This window comes from Myxocyprinus asiaticus, chromosome 11 (genome assembly GCF_019703515.2).
Source record: "Myxocyprinus asiaticus isolate MX2 ecotype Aquarium Trade chromosome 11, UBuf_Myxa_2, whole genome shotgun sequence".
Classification (NCBI taxonomy): domain Eukaryota; kingdom Metazoa; phylum Chordata; class Actinopteri; order Cypriniformes; family Catostomidae; genus Myxocyprinus; species Myxocyprinus asiaticus.
The window spans coordinates 1,700,298-1,720,000 of record NC_059354.1 but is presented as its reverse complement, the minus strand read 5'-3'; the positions used below and the strand labels follow the sequence as shown (position 1 = coordinate 1,720,000).

At 38.4% G+C, this 19,703-nt stretch overlaps 2 protein-coding genes across 2 annotated transcripts in view; both read left to right on the top strand.

Moving 5' to 3' along the window:
- Nucleotides 1–14,131, top strand: part of casp10 (caspase 10, apoptosis-related cysteine peptidase) — a 55,280-nt gene extending 41,149 nt beyond the window's left edge. The window contains 5 exon segments of the mRNA XM_051710491.1: nucleotides 1,193–1,255; nucleotides 1,358–1,434; nucleotides 3,018–3,129; nucleotides 3,356–3,842; nucleotides 13,330–14,131. Coding sequence (XP_051566451.1) covers nucleotides 1,193–1,255; nucleotides 1,358–1,434; nucleotides 3,018–3,129; nucleotides 3,356–3,842; nucleotides 13,330–13,486 — 896 coding nt within the window. The 3' untranslated portion in view covers nucleotides 13,487–14,131.
- A 2,251-nt stretch (nucleotides 14,132–16,382) lies between these two features.
- The window catches only part of prkra (protein kinase, interferon-inducible double stranded RNA dependent activator), a 33,460-nt gene continuing 30,139 nt past the window's right edge, over nucleotides 16,383–19,703 (top strand). Inside the window, exons 1-4 of the mRNA XM_051710501.1 lie at nucleotides 16,383–16,423; nucleotides 16,801–16,976; nucleotides 17,297–17,378; nucleotides 17,470–17,539. Of these exons, the coding sequence (XP_051566461.1) occupies nucleotides 16,395–16,423; nucleotides 16,801–16,976; nucleotides 17,297–17,378; nucleotides 17,470–17,539 (357 nt within the window). The 5' untranslated portion in view covers nucleotides 16,383–16,394. The remainder of the gene's footprint in view (nucleotides 16,424–16,800; nucleotides 16,977–17,296; nucleotides 17,379–17,469; nucleotides 17,540–19,703) is intronic.

Below are 19,703 nucleotides of genomic sequence, written 5' to 3'. Positions count from 1 at the left end.
TCATTCCCTTCACCTGTGTCAAGACATTTATCAGTCTTTTTGTTCCATGCCTTTGTGATCAGTCTTGAGCTTATGTACTCTGTGCCTCCTGTGACCAGTTCTCAAGTTAAGTTTGCTCTTTATTATACCTTTTGACCCTTGTGTCTATTTTGTTTCTTTGTTTTGTGGAAGCTCGGCTTTCCTTGTTTATTTGTACTTTGCATTTTTTCCTCAAGTAAAGATTATATTTTTGGAAAGAAACACAAGTATCCTGGCTCATTGCTCTTCCGCTCTTGGGTTCAACTATTGGGGAGTTAGTTCAGTGGTAAACGCCTTACACTTGAGCACTGCAGACTTGGGTTCAATCCCCGCCTAAGACAGCCTTGTTGCAATCTGACTCCTTATTATTCAGCTTATTACAAGACTAGTTGCCAAATAAATAATTAAATGCACATGAAACATTGATTTGAGTTATTATTTTATTAGCTAACTTGTAGAGATCGCACAGTGAGCTGAGAAGCAGGAACAATGGTTTGCAATACCCGATGAGTAGTCTGATACGTGGATGTGCAGTAATTACAGAGCAATATCTGACCGCTGGATGGCGCCATTGACCAATCAGAATAGAGTTTTTCAGAGAGCCGTGTAATAGGCATTTATAAAATGCTTACTATTAGGCATTAACTGCTGGATGAAAGTTGCCCTTTTTATGCTGGTTGCTATAATCTGCATATTAATTATTTATAATGCACATGTAAATCACTTCATAGTCTTTTATGAACACCTCTATAAAAACAAAGGGAAACTAATATTTTAATGGTCATTATCTTTTTTTAATTGAAAAATGTGTTAAACCTAAAGAAATAAACTGTATATATACTGACAAATATGTTATTCACTAACATGAGATGAAGACTCCATTTGTTTTTTTACTTGGGTCGGGTCACCCTTTAATGATGGTTGCAATATTGAGATCACATGACCAGCCCAATAATACTCACTGTATCTAGGTACCCCCACCCCCAACACCTTTTGTGTGATTCTGCATCCACACTAATAGGTGTCAGAATAAGTCCAAGACTAATACAATTTTGAATGCATATTAAAATATAAACACAATCAATCAAATCTCATATAAAAATGCCCCTGTATAGAAAGGAAAAAAATTAGGTAACATAAAATCATATATGTTTGGTATTGCTCTTCTTGACAGTTGACATAATGGAGGAGCAGGTGGACAGACTTTGTCTGACTGAAGGTGCTGAGTTTATTGGAGGTAATACATTTGTCCAGTACCGTCCCTTACTGTATCAAAGCTAGCTCATCATCATGTTTGATCAATGTTTCTAGCTAAGCATGTCTCATCTACATGTCTTAGATCAGAGCCAGCATTTGGAATTCAACTCCGAGATTGAAAATGAGTGCCTATATGTGTCCGCTACTGAGAATCTAGAGGTAAGATTCCATCAAATAAGATTCAGAAGCATTTATTGTGGATATTTATTGAAAATTGCCTACTGTTTCAGTAACTGTTTTTGTTTTTAAACAGAAGGCAGCATTCAGGGTACTGCATAGTATTCAGAAAGTAGTATTCCATTCAAACAGCATGACAGGTGTAATCAGATTAATTAACAAATGACTTACGAACCTTTGTAAAATGTGTGTTTCCATTTATAAAGCTTGATAACGTCATACTGCTGTTTATTTACCAGAGCCGAAATGTATGTTTTCTTTAAAGTTCTTTCAAGTGATTCGGCCTCAAGTTTCCAAAGTCAAGCAGCGATTAAATTAACATATTCAGAAAATGTTTAGCCTAAACCTTTGAAATTTTACATGAAACATCTTTGACATGTCAGTTTGTCATGACGTGCCAATTAGATTTATTACATTATTAATTCTGATACATTTAAACTGGAAATGCACATAGGATAATATCAAATTCATGACACCCAGTATATATAATTGTAATAGTGGTATCTACTAATTGTAACAATAAATAAAAAAGTACTATAACGCCAATATACAGTATATTTTTAAAGCGTATATACTAATGGTAGTCAATAAACAACACATTAAGATAATAATTATAATTATATAATTATAACTTCATTCACACCACCAGACTAAAATATAAATATATTAGTCAGATTTACACAGCAAGTTAATATGGAAAACACTGTATATTTTTTTATGAACTTATAACTAAATTAACTATTTCCAAAAGAGATGGTTTTTGGATGCATGACAACATAAGTAAAACACAGAAAAGTGCTTGCCTCAGTTGTTTTCTGTGTATTCTTCTTGAGCTGAAAGCAGCTGTTACATTCATACAGACGGGATCATCACAGACAATATCTGTAATATTGTGACGTAATCACACCAAAAAACATTTGTAACCTTGAATGCCCAGTTTAGACATGCCTAAATGAAAAATTCAGTTGCAAGCTGAAACAAGCTGAAGATGGTCCATTTCTTTTCACACATCAGACATTGCAGGTCACATTCAGATAGCTAAGACAAACACACTGCACTTTTTACATTGTACTTAAATGTTAGATGTGGAATTCAATTTAAAATTTTTGTGATTTTAGTGTTAAAATGTCAAGCTGACATGAGATTTCAAGCACTGACATGTCGTATCATTATTATACATGCAATATGCCAATATATGGATACAATAGGCTACAATCTTTAAAAGATGAAATGTTTAAAATTGTGAAAAACTGAGAATAAAAAAACTACTTTCACAAACTACCTCTTGCCCTCCCTAAAGACAGCATCTTAGTACCAGTATTGGATAAAATATATGTAAATGTCCGCAAAAGTCTGCTTGGGCAATATTTGTGCTGACTTCAGTGCTGTATTAATTTTTCCTGAGACTTGGCATGGATCAAACGCAAATTACTGACATTCTTGTTGATATTGTTTCACGGGTGTTTCTCAATTCACCACCACTGCTTTTCCTCGCTGATGAAATTTCAGCGACATGGTACAAATGTACACATTGTGTTGTTCATCCTGTGTATCTTTTGTGCTAGATCCAGAAGTATGAGATGAAGGGTGACTGGAGAGGAACCTGTGTAATCATCAATAATTATGATTTCAATGCATGCAACTTGCCGAAAAGAGAAGGAACAGACATCGATCAAAGTTAGAATAACACACATGCAGTTACACAAACACACCAAACACACATGACAGTTGCATGATGTTCGCCTGACCACACTACCCACACATAACATCAACTGCTGCCATGGTTATTGCAAAAAGGATAACTTTTTTCTGTAATATGTGGAATGTCTATATTGAAAGAGTTTGTCTGAATAGCAAGTACCACTAATAACATCACTGTATGAATTGTGTTGTGTCTGTACAGAGACTTTGGTGGCTGTGTTCCAGTGGTTGGGTTTTGATGTCCTGACCGAACAGGACTGCAGTCGGGAGCAAATACTGAAGGTGCTAAACGACCTGGGCCATCGTGACCACTCTCGGGCAGATTGTGTGGTGTGCTGCGTGCTTAGCCATGGACGATTGGATGGTGTAGTTGGGGTTGATGGACAGAGTGTCACCTTTAAGGAGCTGATGAATCCTCTGCAGTGCCCTACTCTCTACCAGAAACCCAAACTCTTTTTCATCCAGGCCTGCAGGGGCACCAGTCATCAGAGTGCCGTGGGTCCGCAGACCAACAGAGCTGATGACATGACAGTCAGCGATGCAGTTGTGCCCAGAGACACCATACCTGAGGCCGCGGACTACCTGTTTGCCATGTCCACTGTACCTCACTATGTTTCCTACAGGGAGAGAGACAAAGGAACCTGGTTCATACAGTCACTCTGCTATAACCTGCAACTGCTGGTGCCAAGGTGAGCACAAAGAGATCTCTTTAAGGCTTGGGTATACTTATTTTTTGTGAATTCACCCCTTAAATGAACTAGTTGCCGGTCATTTGAGTCTAAACAAGACAAGACATCTCGTTCATGAACGAACTGAATGTACTGGTTCACTTGTTCACGAATTAGATGAATGAATCAGTCTTCTTGTTCATGAATAAGGATCTGCTGACTGGCTGAACGAGAGGAGGCAAGTTGTTCTTTCAGTTCGTCTCGTTCAGCAAGAAAAGTTCAACAAGACTGGATGAATTATGAGTAAAAGTGACTGATAAACACATATTACAATGACATAAGGACGTTATTGAAACACATAATTACTTTTTAGGCTAGTATGATAAAACTTGATAAAAAAATAAAATAATAATTTGATAGATATGGTTTGCTATCATTTGTGGGGAAACACTCATGATGCTTAAAGGTGCAATATGTAACAATTTTCATGTAATATTTGCCTTTTTTTTTTTTTTTTGCCAATGTGTGAACAGCTTGTAATGCAACTTAAAAAATGAGCCCTACCCAAACTTCCTAGGTTGCTTATTAAAGCCTGTAGACTAATTTTCATGCGAAGGGAGCGGGTCGCATTTGCCGGGAAAATCCAAAGGATGTGACGTTTATGCGCGCTCCCGAGAGTCTTGCCTCAGTGCTTCCACTATTCAACAGCAACAACAAACTGCAACACTAGGTAACGTTATCTTAGAGATGGAATCCAGCAAACGACTCCCAGCACAACACCGACTCCTACACAAACTCAGAGTAAGCCAAAAAAAAACAAAACAAAAAAAAAAAAAATTTATCTTTTGGATAAGCAGGAACGTGATCGTGGTTGAGCGAAAACTAGAGTGAACATCAGCAGGGCATTTGATTCCTGGAGGGATCTTCGTTCGGTTTTGGGGATCAAAACCGACCCTGAATTGGCGTTCTTCTCATTGGACAGGTAAGCTTACATAACTTCAAAGCATGTGAAATATAGTGCCATAAGGATTGATCTGTGTAATTTTAGCTAACTTGATCTTGCCTGCTAACGCTGACGAATTGCAAGCTACCTTGCTTCGTAACTTTCAAATAATTTCAACGATCTTCACTTTATACTAAAAGTCAGGTATACAGGATACATTTAAGCAAATACGCTGGTTTCTTATTCGTAGTACAACATATGACATACAAAACATACGATAGTACAACATAACAGTGCAACAGTAAACTGTCTGGTATAGTTCGGTAGTATGTAGCTGTATGTGTGTATCAATATGCTATGTTAGCTGATAAGTAGTTTTAGTTTAGTCTCAAAGTTTGTAGTAAAACAATCATAACTGTGTAATTTTAATTATGCTACCTCATCTGTCAGCATGATGCTGGTGGATCACGTTCAGCCTCCTTGTACATTACGTCATTGATTTGGGTGCTCGCTCACTCGCGTCCCTATGGAGTGTGTGCAGGAGCACGAGCAACAGGTAGCTGGCTGCAGTTCACTTAACGGCCACAGGTGTCATTAATAACAAGGGTTTCTGAATCTTACATACTACACCTTTAAAAACTCTGCAGTGCTGAAGTCGCTAAGTAGAATTATAGACATACAAATTTGAATACAGGATAATTAGACATGTTAAGGTTGTGAATGACTCTGCTTCTTGTTCAAAGCAATTACTCGTTCGAAACGTAAAAGACGCATCTGTGCAAAGGCATAATTTGCAGAAATGGTCAATGCATGAAACAATGAACAAATCTGAACGAATATTGGAATCAAGTGAATGGATTCAAAAGACTCATGTCACTGGGATTAATCAAAATCCCCACCACTAATACAAACGCTTTCAACGCATGCGCACTACGACTGCTTTGTGATACTCTTTTAGAACAGTCAATGCAGGTGCATGTGCCAACTGTGGTCAAAGACAAGGACTGCCAAATGTCGAGATAAACTGGGCTGTGAGAAGACAGTCCGCACAGACTGGGCTGATTGCCTCAGGCATACTGTCACGATTTGATCCGGAACGTGGAAAACCACTTTGTCCTTTACTCTTTACAGAGCTGTTTAGTCTGTAGTCCTACTGTAAAACCTGAAAGAGAAGTAGCATTTTGAGCAATATGTTCTCTTTAGCTTCCAATGGGTTTTTTAGGATACTGACATGCTCAGAGGGATCCGCTGACTTTTGAGATTTTTGCAATTCTGTGAATAGATTTAAATATAAAACCTTTAAACACAGTACAATGGGTTGAACTGAGAATACCAGTATTGGGGAGCTGCTTTGAGACTGTAGCTTCCCAAGTTACAAGCTACTCAAAACTTAAAATAGTAAAACTACAGTCAAGCTACTCTTTTTAAAAAAGTGGTTAACACAACTGCAAACAAAAAGTACCTAACTGCACTGTAAAAAAAATAAAAAAAATAAAAAAAAGTTAACATGCAATTGTTACCTTAAAGGGTTAGTTCACCCAAAAATGAAAATTCTCTCATTGTTTACTCCCCCTCATGCCATCCCAGATGTGTATGACTTTCTTTCTTCTGCAGAACACAAACAAAGATTTTTAGAAGAATTTCTCAGCTCTGTAGGTCCATACAATGCAAGTGAATGGGTGCCAAAATTTTGAAGCTCAAAATTGCACAAAGTCAGCATAAAATTAATCTACAGTATAAGACTCCAGTGGTTTAATCAATATCTTCTGAAGCAATATGATAAGTGTGGGTGAGAAACAGATCAATATTTAAGTCAGTTTTTCCCATAAATTCAACTTCCTGCCCAGTAGGGGGCGATATGCATGAAGAATGCAAATCACCAAAAACAAAAGAAGAAGGACCTAAATATTGTATTGGTATTGGTATAAATATTGGTTTCTCAACCACACTTATTATATTGCTTCAGAAGATATGGATTTAACCACTGGAATTTCATAGATAACTTTTATGCTGAATTTATGTGCATTTTGGAGCTTCAAAAGTTTGACACCCAGTCATTTGCATTGTGAGGACCTACAGAGCTGAAATATTCTTCTAAAAATCTTTGTTTGTGTTCAGCAGAAGAAAGAATGTCATGCACACCTGGGTCCTGGCATGGCATGAGGGTGAGTAAATCATGAGAGAATTTTCATTTTTGGGTGAACTATTCCTTTAAGGAGCTATTCATGTATTGAATGTGTATTTAGGTTGATTCAGAGTTGCAGACATGTTAAATTATAGACTTGAAAAATATCAGTTAATTTAGATGTATCTACATGCAGCACATTTTTAGGTTAACATTTTGTGTGTGTGTGTGTGTGTGTGTGTGTGTGTGTGTGCATTGAACCTATTTTAAAAAGAAAAAAAAAATAGATATTAAACAATCAGATTATTTTATTTAGTTCTGATTGCAGAATACAGTAGTATCTCCTGATTGTTACAGTTGAAGAAGTTTACATACACCTTAGCCAAATTAATATTTAATATTTAATCAGTTTTTCACAATTCCTGACATTTAATCGTAGAAAACATTCCTTGTCTTAGGTCAGTTAGGATCATTATTATAAGAATGTGAAATGTCAGAATAATAGAAGAGAGGATGATTTATTTCAGCTTTTATTTCTTTCATCACATTCCCAGTGGGTCAGAAGTTTACATACACTTTGTTAGTATTTGGTAGCATTGCCTTTAAATTGTTTAATTTGGGTCAACCGTTTTGGGTAGCCTTCCACAAGCTTCTCACAATAAATTGCTGGAATTATGGCCCATTCCTCCAGACAGAACTGGTGTAACTGAGACAGGTTTGTAGGCCTCCTTGCTCACACATGATTTTTCTGTTCTGCCCACAAATTTTCTATCAGACTGAGGTCATGGCTTTGTGATGGCCACTCCAATACATTGACTATGTTGTCCTTAAGCCATTTTGCCACAACTTTGGAGGTATGCTTTGTCCATTTGGAGGTATGCATTGTCCATTTGGAAGACCCATTTGCGACTGAGCTTTAACGTTCTGGCTGATGTTTTGAGATGTTGCTTCAATATATACACATAACTTTACTTCCTCATGATGCCATCTATTTTGTGAAGTGCACCAGTCCCTCCTGCAGCAAAGCACCACCACAACATGATGCTGCCACCCCCATGCTTTACGGTTGGGACTGTGTTCTATTGTTTGCAAGCCTCACCCTTTTTCCTTTAAACATAACAATGGTCATTATGGCCAAACAGTTCAATTTTTGTTTCATCAGACCAGAGGACATTTCTCCAAAAAGTAAGATCTTTGTCCCCATGTGCACATGCAAACTGTAGTCTGGCCTTTTTATAGAGGTTTTGGAGCAATAGCTTCTTCCTTGCTGAGCAGCCTTTCAGGTTATGTCAATATAGGACTTGTTTTACTGTGGATATAGATACTTGTCTACCTGTTTCCTCCAGCATCTTCACAAGGTCCTTTGCTGTTGTTCTGGGATTGATTTGCACTTTTCACACCAAACTACGTTCATCTCAAAGAGGCAGAATGTGTCTCCTTCCTGAGCGGTATGATGGCTGCGAGGTCCCATGGTGTTTATACTTGCGTACTATTGTTTGTACAGATGAACGTGGTACCTTCAGGTGTTTGGACTTGCTCCCAAGGATGAACCAGACTTGTGGGGGTCCACAATTTTTTTCAGAGGTCTTGGCTGATTTCTTTAGATTTTCCCATGATGTCGAGCAAAGAGGCACTGAAATTGAAGGTAGGCCTTAAAATACATCCACAGGTGCACCTCCAGTTGACTCCAGTTAGCCTACAAGAAGCTAAATTAGGCTTGACATCATTTTCTGGAATTTTCCAAGCTGCTTAAAGGCACAGTTCACTTGTGTATGTAAACTTCTGACCCACTGGAATTGTGATATAGTCAATTAAAAGTGAAACAGTCTGTCTGTAAACAATTGTTGGAAAAATTACTCATGTCATGCACAAAGTAGATGTCCTAAACGACTTGCCAAAACAATAGTTTGTTAATATGAATGCTGTGGAGTGGTTAAAAATTAGTTTTAATGACTTCAACATAAGTGTATATAAACTTCTGACTTCACCTGTATATAATTAGGGTGACATTACCTAATGAAAATTAACCATGGTTTTACTACAGTAACCATCGTTTAACCATAATTTTGTAGTAAATGCATTTACTGTAGTATAAATATAGCAATTTGTAGTAAAACCATAGTAACCACAAAATAAACCATGGTTACTACAGTCATTGTTACAACAATATTACTATAGTAAAACAAAACCATGGTTACTATCAGTGGCGAATTCTCAGGGCCAGCAAAACCTTCTCTACTGGCCTAACATACAAATATTTTTTCATCCTTTCATTCTCATTCACCTTTTTGCCTGTTTATTTTAAATCGCTTTCCACTCCTAATTCATCTAAAAACGAAGAGCAAACAATGAATAGTTTATCCAATCAGAATTTATTTCTTGATCCTTACAAACGAAGCATGACGACTGGTTCACAAATCGCATGCCCAAAGCCGAGCGCTTCCGAAGCAGAGCGTGAGTCTGAGCTCCACCCCGTTAAGCCTTCAGAATTTCTACAGAATCAGAATCAAGTCAGATTCATCAGCCAATCAGATTGATTTATTTGTTCTTGGTGGGTGTGGTCTTTAGGATATTTCCCAATCGAGGCCTTCTAGCTGGCCTTGAGTGATGCAATCACGCTTTAAGTGATGTACATAATTTGAAAGCGAAGAGGGCAAGATCTAGCTGACGAGTCGGCTGTCACTGCCACATCACCATTGAGAAAGAGATCCTTATGGATTTAAAAACCTGAGATGTTCTGCATGATCGTGCGATTGATTAATTAAACAGGAAAGGAGGGCTGATTTTCACTTCAAGTAAATTGGTAAGTGCTTTTTGCATTGTTATAGCAACATCAGGAGTTTTCTAAGTGTAAATTAGGCTGGCTGGAGCATTCAGTGTCAGTTGAAGTTTTGAAAAGTAATTGTGTACCCTTATGAAACAAAAATTATTGCAAGCAACATTTAGATCGCAAATATTATTAGATAGCTTTTTCCTGGTATTTGCCCTCTGCAAAACTATCCGAGCAGCCAAACGCCAGTACAGGGACAAGACTGAAGGACAGTTCAACACCGACTCTAGAAGCATGTGGCAGGAAATTAATATCATCACGGACTTCAAAGGGAATAAAAACTCTGCTATGAACACCGCTGCCTCTCTCCTGGATGCTACAGAGGTTAGTTCACTCTCCGTCTCTGTAGCGGACATAACCCGATCCTTCCGACGGTTGAATATCTGTAAAGCCACGGGTCCAGATGGCATTCCGGGTCACGTCATCAAAGCATGCAAGAACCAACTGGCTGGTGTTTTTACGGACATTTTCAACCTTTCCGTCTCCTTGTCTGTGGTCTGCACATGCTTTAAAACGTCCACTATTGTGCCTGTACCAAAGAAACTCAAAATCACTTGCTTAAATGGCTGGCGTCCTGTTGCTCTGACCCCCATCATCAGCAAATGCTTTGAGAGGCTAATCAGAGATTACATTGCTCACTCCCACCTGGAAAAAAGGAACACATATGTGAGAATGCTCTTTGTGGACTACAGCTCAGCATTCAACACCATAGTGCCCTCCAAGCTTGATGTGAAACTCCGGGTTCTAGGCTTAAACAGCTCGCTGTGCAGCTGGATCCTGGACTTCCTGTCAAGCAGACGCCAGGTGGTTAGAATGGGCAGCAACATCTCCTCATCACTGACCCTCGACACTGGAGCCTGCAGGGCTGTGTTCTCAGCCCACTCCTGTATTCCCTGTACACACATGACTGTGTGGCAACACATAGTTCCAATGCTAATGATGAAACAGCCTACAGAGTCAGGAGCACAACATCGCTGGTGTCAGGAGCACAACATCTCCCTCAACATCAGTAAGACCAAGGTGCTTGTGGTGGACTTCAGAAGAAAAGACAGAGAACACAGCCCCATCACCATCAATAGAGCACCGGTGGAAAGAGTCAGCAGCTTCAAGTTCCTGGGTGTCCACATCACTGAGGAACTCACATGGTCCGTCCACACTGAGGCCAATGTGAAGAAGGCTCACCAGCGCCTCTTCTTACTGAGACAGCTGAGTAAGTTTGGAATGAACCACCACATCCTCACACGGTTATACATCAACACTGTAGAGAGCATCCTGACTGGCTGCATCACTGCCTGGTATGGCAACAGCACCGCCTTCAACCGCAAAGCCCTGCAAAGGGTGGTGCGAACTGCCAGACACATCATCGGAGATGAGCTTCCCTCCCTCCAGGACATCTATACCAAGCAGTGTGTGAAAAAAGCTCGGAGGATCATCAGAGACTCCAGCCACCTGAGCCATGGGCTGCTCTCACTGCTACCATCAGGCATGCGGTATCGCAGCATCAGGACCCACACCAGCTGAATTCATGACAGCTTCTTCCCCCAAGCAATCAGACTTTTGAACTCTTGATCGATCCCGATACATATATCAGCACTGCACTTTATTAGCCTCAGACTGGACTCACATTTTATACTTCTCTTAATAATACACTGGCATCTGACTATCAACCGACAGCTGAATGTCAACACAACACTTCATATTTATTTCCACTGATTTCATGGGGGGGTACAGTGTATTTTTATTGTATACAGTCTTCTTATTTTGTGTATACTGTATATTGTATATTATTAGGTGTATATTGTGTGAACTGTGTTATGTGTAAATCAGAAGTTTATTGTAATTGTCATACTGCTATGTTGCATGGAACTGCACCCAAGACTTTCACCCACTGTTGCCCTTGTGTATATGGTTGAGTGACAATAAAGGGGTTTGATTTTGATTTGATTCTTGGTTTTGGCTTTCCTGCGTGGGTGTGTTTTAAAAATGTAATTTGGTATTATTTGGCTGCGATGTAATGTATGATGTCCATTGGTATATGATGTCTTTTTAATTGTGAAACAGTGTTTTCTTAATGGCATGAATCGCACTGAAGGCCAAGGTTTAAAATGCACAGGCCACCACTGGTTACTATATAGATACTATAATATTAAAGCCCAGTATACTTCATACAAAATCGAAGAATAAATGGGTATGACATCATTTCGAACAAAATCTGGTATCAAAAGTAGGTGTTTTTCCTTTCGGTAGTTCATAAAGCTTGCAAGGACAAACTTTCAGGAACACTCAAGGGCTGCTAAACACTTTCTTACTGCCACTGGTCCACGTCCAGGTGACCTGGAGCTCCACCTACTTTAAGGATGACAGCTAATTCCGGTTAAATCAGTTAAGATCAGTCAACACGAGTTACTAGTGAGCTGGTGCAAATTTATCTACATCTGTACGATCGCTCGTGTAGAGATATTTTCCAAGAACATGTCATGTGATTTTTTTGTTTTGTTTTGTTTAATTAGTCAACAAAAAGATTCAAATCAACTCAAATACTCTTAAGTCTGCTTGGGGACAGAGACGTCACTGCCGGCCGCCAAGGATCTGAGGCACGCTGCCGCTTCCCCCCATAGAAAAAAACACAAAAGATTGGGGGAGGAGCGTGACCGGGGCCGGAGGATCTAACAAGTGTAAAGAAAGAAGATAATTTTTTTTTTTTTTTTTTTTTTTTTTCCAAGAAGCATTTTAATCCCAGAAGGGATTATTTCTTCGATTATTTATCTTTATTTTATTTATGTATACATCTGTGTTGGTTTATATGTATTTTTACATTCTTTTGTTATTTACTTTATTTTAATTATTTTTTCTTTCTCCTGTACTTGTCTTTATGACTCAGTGATTGTATTCATACATTCATTACATCTATGTAATTTTGTACATTTAATTGAACTTATGTTTTTTAAATAAAAAAATCCACAGTTTCAGCACAATGTGTTGATTTTTCAGTCGATCCAGTTACCCACCATATGAAAAATGTCCAACTTACATCAACTTTAAATTAATGATCTGGAACGATTTCGCCGTGACACCTTCTGACGGAACAAATCCTGTCCTGTATAGGTTTGATCATCATTAGCATCAATTCATACTTAAGCAAAGTGTGGGTGTGGAAAATCGTGAGTTTATCAGGGGAAACTGTAAATCGGGACCATCGCTTCATGCCATCTACACACTCAGTTGAGGCACTATGTGTATACTGCACTGGAATCAGTTAGTTGTACATTTAAGCTTGTATTCCATACCGAACAGAGTCAGACATACAGTTTGACTAGTCCAATTCACAGATTAATGCGTGTGTGTGTGTTTTATGAATTGACCAAAATAATCACAGATTCACAAATTATCATTTGAATCAGTCTGACCAATCCTTTACCAAATTAACTCAGAACGGTTACTGAACATCTAACTCACTGAACTGCAATTCATTGTTTTCAGTCATCCGATAATGAATCTTCGGAATGAAACAAGAACTGTTTTGTTTACTTGAGGTTTGTGCTCTATTAACGGAAAATTAACTGTATAAATAGTTTTTGTGTGTGATTTGTGTCTTTTTCTGTGCATGTAGGGGTGTTGATCTGCTGTCCATTCTGACTCGAGTGAACTTTGATGTGAGCAGAAAGACGGACAAATCTGACGTGAAAAAGCAGATGCCACAGCCAGAGTTCACCCTCACTAAGAGAGTTGTTTTCCCTGTGCCGAAAACCTGTCCACCCCTTCAATAATGCCATGCTGCTTTCCACTATAGACTCATACAGTGTACTTGTGTGTGTGTGTGTGTGTGTGTGTACTCTCACACACACCAGGATGTTTACTTGCTGTCCATGCTAAAAATGTTTACATGCTCTGATGATGATTGTAACTGTTTGATTTATGTGTTAAAAATCAGGGAAAAGAAGACAGTACTGTATGCCTATATGGTACTTTACACAGTTTACAACACCTACTGCCTTGCTACAATTATTAAAGTATTGTTCATTGTTAGTTATGTTAACTAATGTAGTTATGTAAGGGATAATGTACAGTCAGCCGGTTGTTATCGAACAATAAACCCCAACAGGGTGATCAGGACTCCGACGCAAAGCGGACGTCTCTTGTATCACCCTGAAGGGGTTTATTTTGCGATAACAACCGACTGACTGTACATTATCCCACTTATTACATGGCTACTAACCAAATAAATAAATACATGGACATAAAATATTGATTTGCATTGAAATTATGTAATCTGAGTATAAATAAATCACCGAAAAGCTGAAATCAACCTCCGGTTTGCGTCGGAGTTCTGTTGGTGTTTATTTTGTAAAAATGATCATCTGACTCCTCATTATTCAGCATATGACTTGACTACTTTCCAAATAAATAAATAAATGCACATGAAACATTGATTTGAATTCAAATGATTTTATTGTTGACTTGTAGAGATCTCACAGTGAGCCGAGAAGCAGGAGAGACGGGTCGCAGAACACGGATGAGAGATCTGATTCGTCTAAATCCCCAGATGTGCGGTAGTTACAGAGACTTTTAGCAGAGATGGGACACTTCTATTAAAATGAATGGGAGAAAGTGGAGTGCCACTTTCAGACATCGCCTGTCAAGCAACTCGCTAAAGCGCATGCACATTAATTATATACAAGATGGGAAAATTGTGTTTTAGCATAATATGAGATAAAGAAACACAATTTAAGATTCCAATATTATCACATTTTATTGCTGATTTGAAATATGTTCTTTGATTGTAATCTTGACCAACCGTTTTTAAAATTTCGTTGTTCCCCCATTTATTTAGAGAGAAGCTGCACTGGCATGCATGGAAATAGCCTCACGAGAGCGTTCCAAAGATGGCTGACAGTGGACATTGGCTGTGTCTCGTTTAGAAGGCTGCATCCTCCGGAGGTCGCATTTAGGACACTTCGAATGCAGCCTTCAAATGCGACCTTCTTTCATGGGAATTCGGAGGATGCATGAGGTGTATCCTTCATGGGCACTCACAACCCACAATTCTTTGCTTCAACGGAAATGTCTAAAAAAAAATATGCCAATTTTCCGTAAATATGATGTTTAATGCAAGGAATGTTAATTCCCAAGTTGAAGTACCTCAGTAGATGGGTGCAGAGTATATAATAGGTATAATTATATTAATATATAATTAAAATAAAGTATTAGACTAAAAGTACACCTGTAAAATATATTTTCTCTCTACAACATTATAACTCTCCTAAAATTTACCTCACACATTCCCTTCCAAAGGGAATTTGGCTGTGTCTCGTTTGGAAGGCTGCATGCTAGGTAGGACGCGTCCTTTGAAGGCTGCAGTATACCGAGTGTCCTCCTTTAAACAAGCCTCGTTTAAACGAGACGGCCTTCATAGGACAAAAGGAAACAGAACGTAACATGGTTGCTATGACAGCACGCCACTCTTTAACAAGCGCGAGCGCTTTCAGTGAGAAGGGAACAAAGTGCCTTTAGAAGGGAATGTATGAGGTACATTTTAGGAGAGTTATAATGATGTAAAGAGAGAAGAAAATAGATTTTACATTTGGCAGAGGCTTTTATCCAAAGCAACTTACAGTGCCCTTATTACAGGGACAATCCCCCTGGAGCAACCTGGAGTTAAGTGCCTTGCTCAAGGACACAATGGTGGTGGCTGTGGGGATTGAACCAACAACCTTTTTCTTACCTGTTCAGTGCTTTAGTCCACTACACCACCACCACTTATGTACAGGTGTACTTTTAGTCTAATACTTTATTTTAATTATATATTAATATAATTATACATATTATATACTCTGCACCCATCTACTGAGGTACTTCAACTTGGGAATTAACATTCCTTGTGTTTGAACATCATATTTACGGGCAAACTGGTGTTATTGGTGTAGACATTTCTGTTGATGCAAAGTATTGTGGGTTATGAGTGCCCACGAAGGATACATCTCATGCATCCTCCGAATTCCCGTGAAAGGTCACATTCGAAGGCTGCATTCGAAGTGTCCTACTCGCTTTTCTGAAAGGAGACGTATGCGGCCGACAAATGCGACCTCCGGAGGACGCAGCCTTTGAAACGAGACACAGCCTTTGTTCCCTTCTCACTAAGAGAGAGAGAAAAAAAATTTTTTTTGAAGAGAGAAAAAAAAACAAAAACATTTTGAAGAGAGAAAAAAAAACAATTGGAGGAGAGAAAAAAAACTTTTTTTTTTTTTTTGAAGAGAGAAAAAAAAATGTTGACGAGAATTTTTTTTTTTTTTTTTTTTTTTGAAGAGAAAACAAATTTTTAGGAAGAGAGAAAACAATTTAAGACTTAGGCTCAGGAAGGAACTGAGACACAATTTTTTTTTCCACCTTGAGGTTCAGGGCTTATTAACAAAAAGTTTACAAAAAACGTCGTTTACTCACTGCCGTTCACTATATTGAACGATTTCAGACACATCAATGGTGATTTAATTCTTTGCCGCATAGTGACATCAGAATCGAGTTTTGATTGGTTACAACCAACACAAACTTACGACATATGAGAGGCGGAGCAATAAGACATCGAATTACGATTGGTAGTATTGATTAGAAGGCGGGACTTTAATTCAGAATAGAGAAAAATTATTGGATAGCGCTTCTGCCAATCATCCCAGAAGCCTCATGCAGACAGCAATGATGGCCGATCCACTGTGAGTTACATTTAAATATAACAAACAAGCTTTTATCTTTTGATCTACATGTTTATTTCTATAACTCACGATGTAGATTAACTCGGCTTGGCTCTCCGTTTCATGTAATGTTCGTAGCGCTTCCGGTTTGTGAAGCCTGAACCAAAGCTTGATGTGCCACACTGTTTGGCGCTTGCACACACACAAAAACAGGATGTTGTTTTAGCACACTACAATAGTGTATATGCTATTGAGTTTGCTAATAGAGTGTTTCTTTCATGCACTGCTCATTGTCTGCCCTATCTGGTGCTCGTTTTGCTGTGCTCTGAGATCGCGTCTCTCTTTGTCTTTTGTTTGAATGTTGGTCTATTGTTAATGTGATGTTGTTCTGCTTCCAGTGTCAGTTTGGCACATCCCCTGCTCAACTGTCCGGATAAAACACCCATCCAGATCCTACATGAATATGGCATCAAAGTCGGCAGCGCGCCTAAGTACGAGCTACTACGCGCTGACGGGGACGCGCACCAGCCCTGTTTCAGGTTCAGTGTTACCATAGAAGAAATTTCCTGCAAAGGTCAGACCTGTCTGTCTATCTATCTATGATTCTAATTGGTCAGTTGTGGCATTTTGTGGCCAGATATTTTTGTATAATGACCACTAAACTGTATATTTGACCGTTGTCCCAGGCGACCGATTTCCCACATAGCTGTGTGTGTGTGTGTGTGTGTTTATCAATCTGCAATCTTTTTTTTCTTCCATTATAAAACGTTATATCAAGTCAATATTTTGTGCCCATTGTATCTGACAACTAGCCGTGTAATTGGGTTAACACGGTACAGGCTGCAGTACAGTACACTATTATTATAAATTATTACTATCGTTTTGTTCCTAAAGGTGAAGGATCTACTAAAAAGGCAGCGAAGCATGAAGCTGCAGAAGCCGCCATAAAATTATTGAAACTGGACACCCAGCCTAAGTACACAACACAATGTAGTAGATTGTGATAAGAAAATATTATAGATGAATTACTTGTACATTGAGCTAACGTTTATCAATGTTTCCTTTAGTGATCAGAGAGAGAATAATGGCCTTTCTTCTGAAGCAGGTGATGTGTCCAACCCTGTGGGAATACTGCAGGTAACTGATAAAACACTTCTGCATAATAGGGATCAACTTGTATGTGTGTTTGTCAGTAAAAGATGACAGATAATGGATTTTCCTGACTGTGTACATAACTGTGTTCGGTTAAAAAAAAAAAAAGTTTTCTGATCAATCGGCCAATAGTTTGAAAAATTGATGTAAAATATTAGTTTTCCAATTAATCACGATCTTCCTTAAAATGATAACGATTCTTAAAATCCCAAGATACATTTTGTACTCTATGCGCAACCCTCTACAATGTGAGTAAATCACTTGCATATGAGATCAATGTGATATGTAACAAATTTACACCAGATAAATCAAAATTCAGACAGGCCTTAATGTTTTTCTGGATTAGCAGTGGTTTTCGCCTCGCCACTCTTCCATGGATGCCAATTTTGGCCAGTGTCTTTCTGATAGTGGAATCATGAACAGTGACCTTTATAGAGAGAGAGGCCTGCAGTTCCTTGGATGTTGTCCTTGGCTTTTTTTTGTGACTTCCTGGATGAGTTATCGCTGTGCTCTTGGAGGAATTTTGGAAGGTTGGCCACTTCTGGGAAGGTTCACTACTGTACCAATTGTTCTCCATTTGGAGATCATGGCTCTCGCTGGGTTCTTTAGAGTCCCAGAGCTTTTGAAATAGCTGTGTAACCCTTCCCAGACTGATGTATTTCAATCACCTTTTTCCTCAATTTCTGGAATTTCTTTCAATCTTGGCATAGTGTGCTACTGGGTGAGACCTTTTAGTCAAATTCATGCTGCTGACAAAGTTCTATTTAGGTGTTGATTTGATTGAACAGGGCTGGCAGTAATCAGTCCTGGGTGTGTCTAGTCCAGCTGAACCCCATTATGAATCCAGTTTAATATATTTGGGGATTTAGTTGCTAAGGGGGCAGATACATTTTCACACAGTCCCAGTTGGTATTGGATAACTTATCTGCTTCAATCAATATCATTATCGATGCACCGATACCACTTTTTCTCTTCCGATTCCGATATTGGAAATCTCAGTATTGTCCGATAACCGATCCCGAGCCAATACCAGTGTTGTTTTTTTGCATAATCAGTTTAGAATATCTTTACATTATTGTGTGGAACTAATTGGGAGTACTCTTTAATATGTAAAGAAACACAAACCTCTAACTACACATTATTTCAATATAAATGTATAGCTTATTAAGAAACACTTTATTATTAACTAGTATACTGGATAATGTAGACACAAAATTCACAGAAATTCCAGTCTTCAGTAGAAAAGAAACAAGTGTTTTTTTTTTTTTGTTTTTTTTTCAACTTTGTTCAATTTAGTTGTAAGACATCAGTCCACTTTTCATTCACACAGTTATTTTTTTGGATCCCATTCAACTTAAGTAGTGTTATAAATTGTAAACAAATACTAATGATGACAATAATAATAATAATAATAATAAATTGTTATTAATATTATTATTATTGACTTTTTAAATCGTGCACTTTTTAAACCCTCACGCTTTTATTTTGACATTGTAAACTCTCCAGGAAGTCCTGTATGTGTTTGTCTGTAGGCAAGTTCACAGTAGTTTAATTCGCTTCTTATTCAAATTCTGGTAAAATGCACCTCCGGTGCCGTTCTAAATGCATATTATAAGTGAACTGAACTATTGAGCATCTACATCTGAGATGCTGTTCTTGAGTAGCGCTCAAATATTGCGCACCGCTGCGAGTGCGTGAGTTTGTGTCAACAGAGCAGCACCATTCGCTAACGCGCTGGCGCTGCACATACTATATATTTACTTATTAAACACAGCCTTTTGTGATTCACAGAGCTATCGCACATCTTCAAGTGGCTTTGAATAAAATGCACGAGTGTATGAATTGCTTTAATGGTGTTTTTATGGTTCTTTTATGTAATTTTTGGAGCTTGACAGTAACGAACATGACTAACACACTGTATCGGATTTGGATCGGGCTCGTCGGACCAATACCCGATCCATCTAAAAGCTTCAGTATCGGAGCTGATACTGATCCAGGTATCGGATCGGTGCATGCCTAATTATCATTTAAAAATTGTATTTTGGGTTTACTCAGATTGCTTTTGTTTTATGTTGAATTTTGTTAGAATTTTTGAAACAGTTTAGTATTAGATATACACAAAAAAGTTTGACTTGGCTCGTTCAATGTA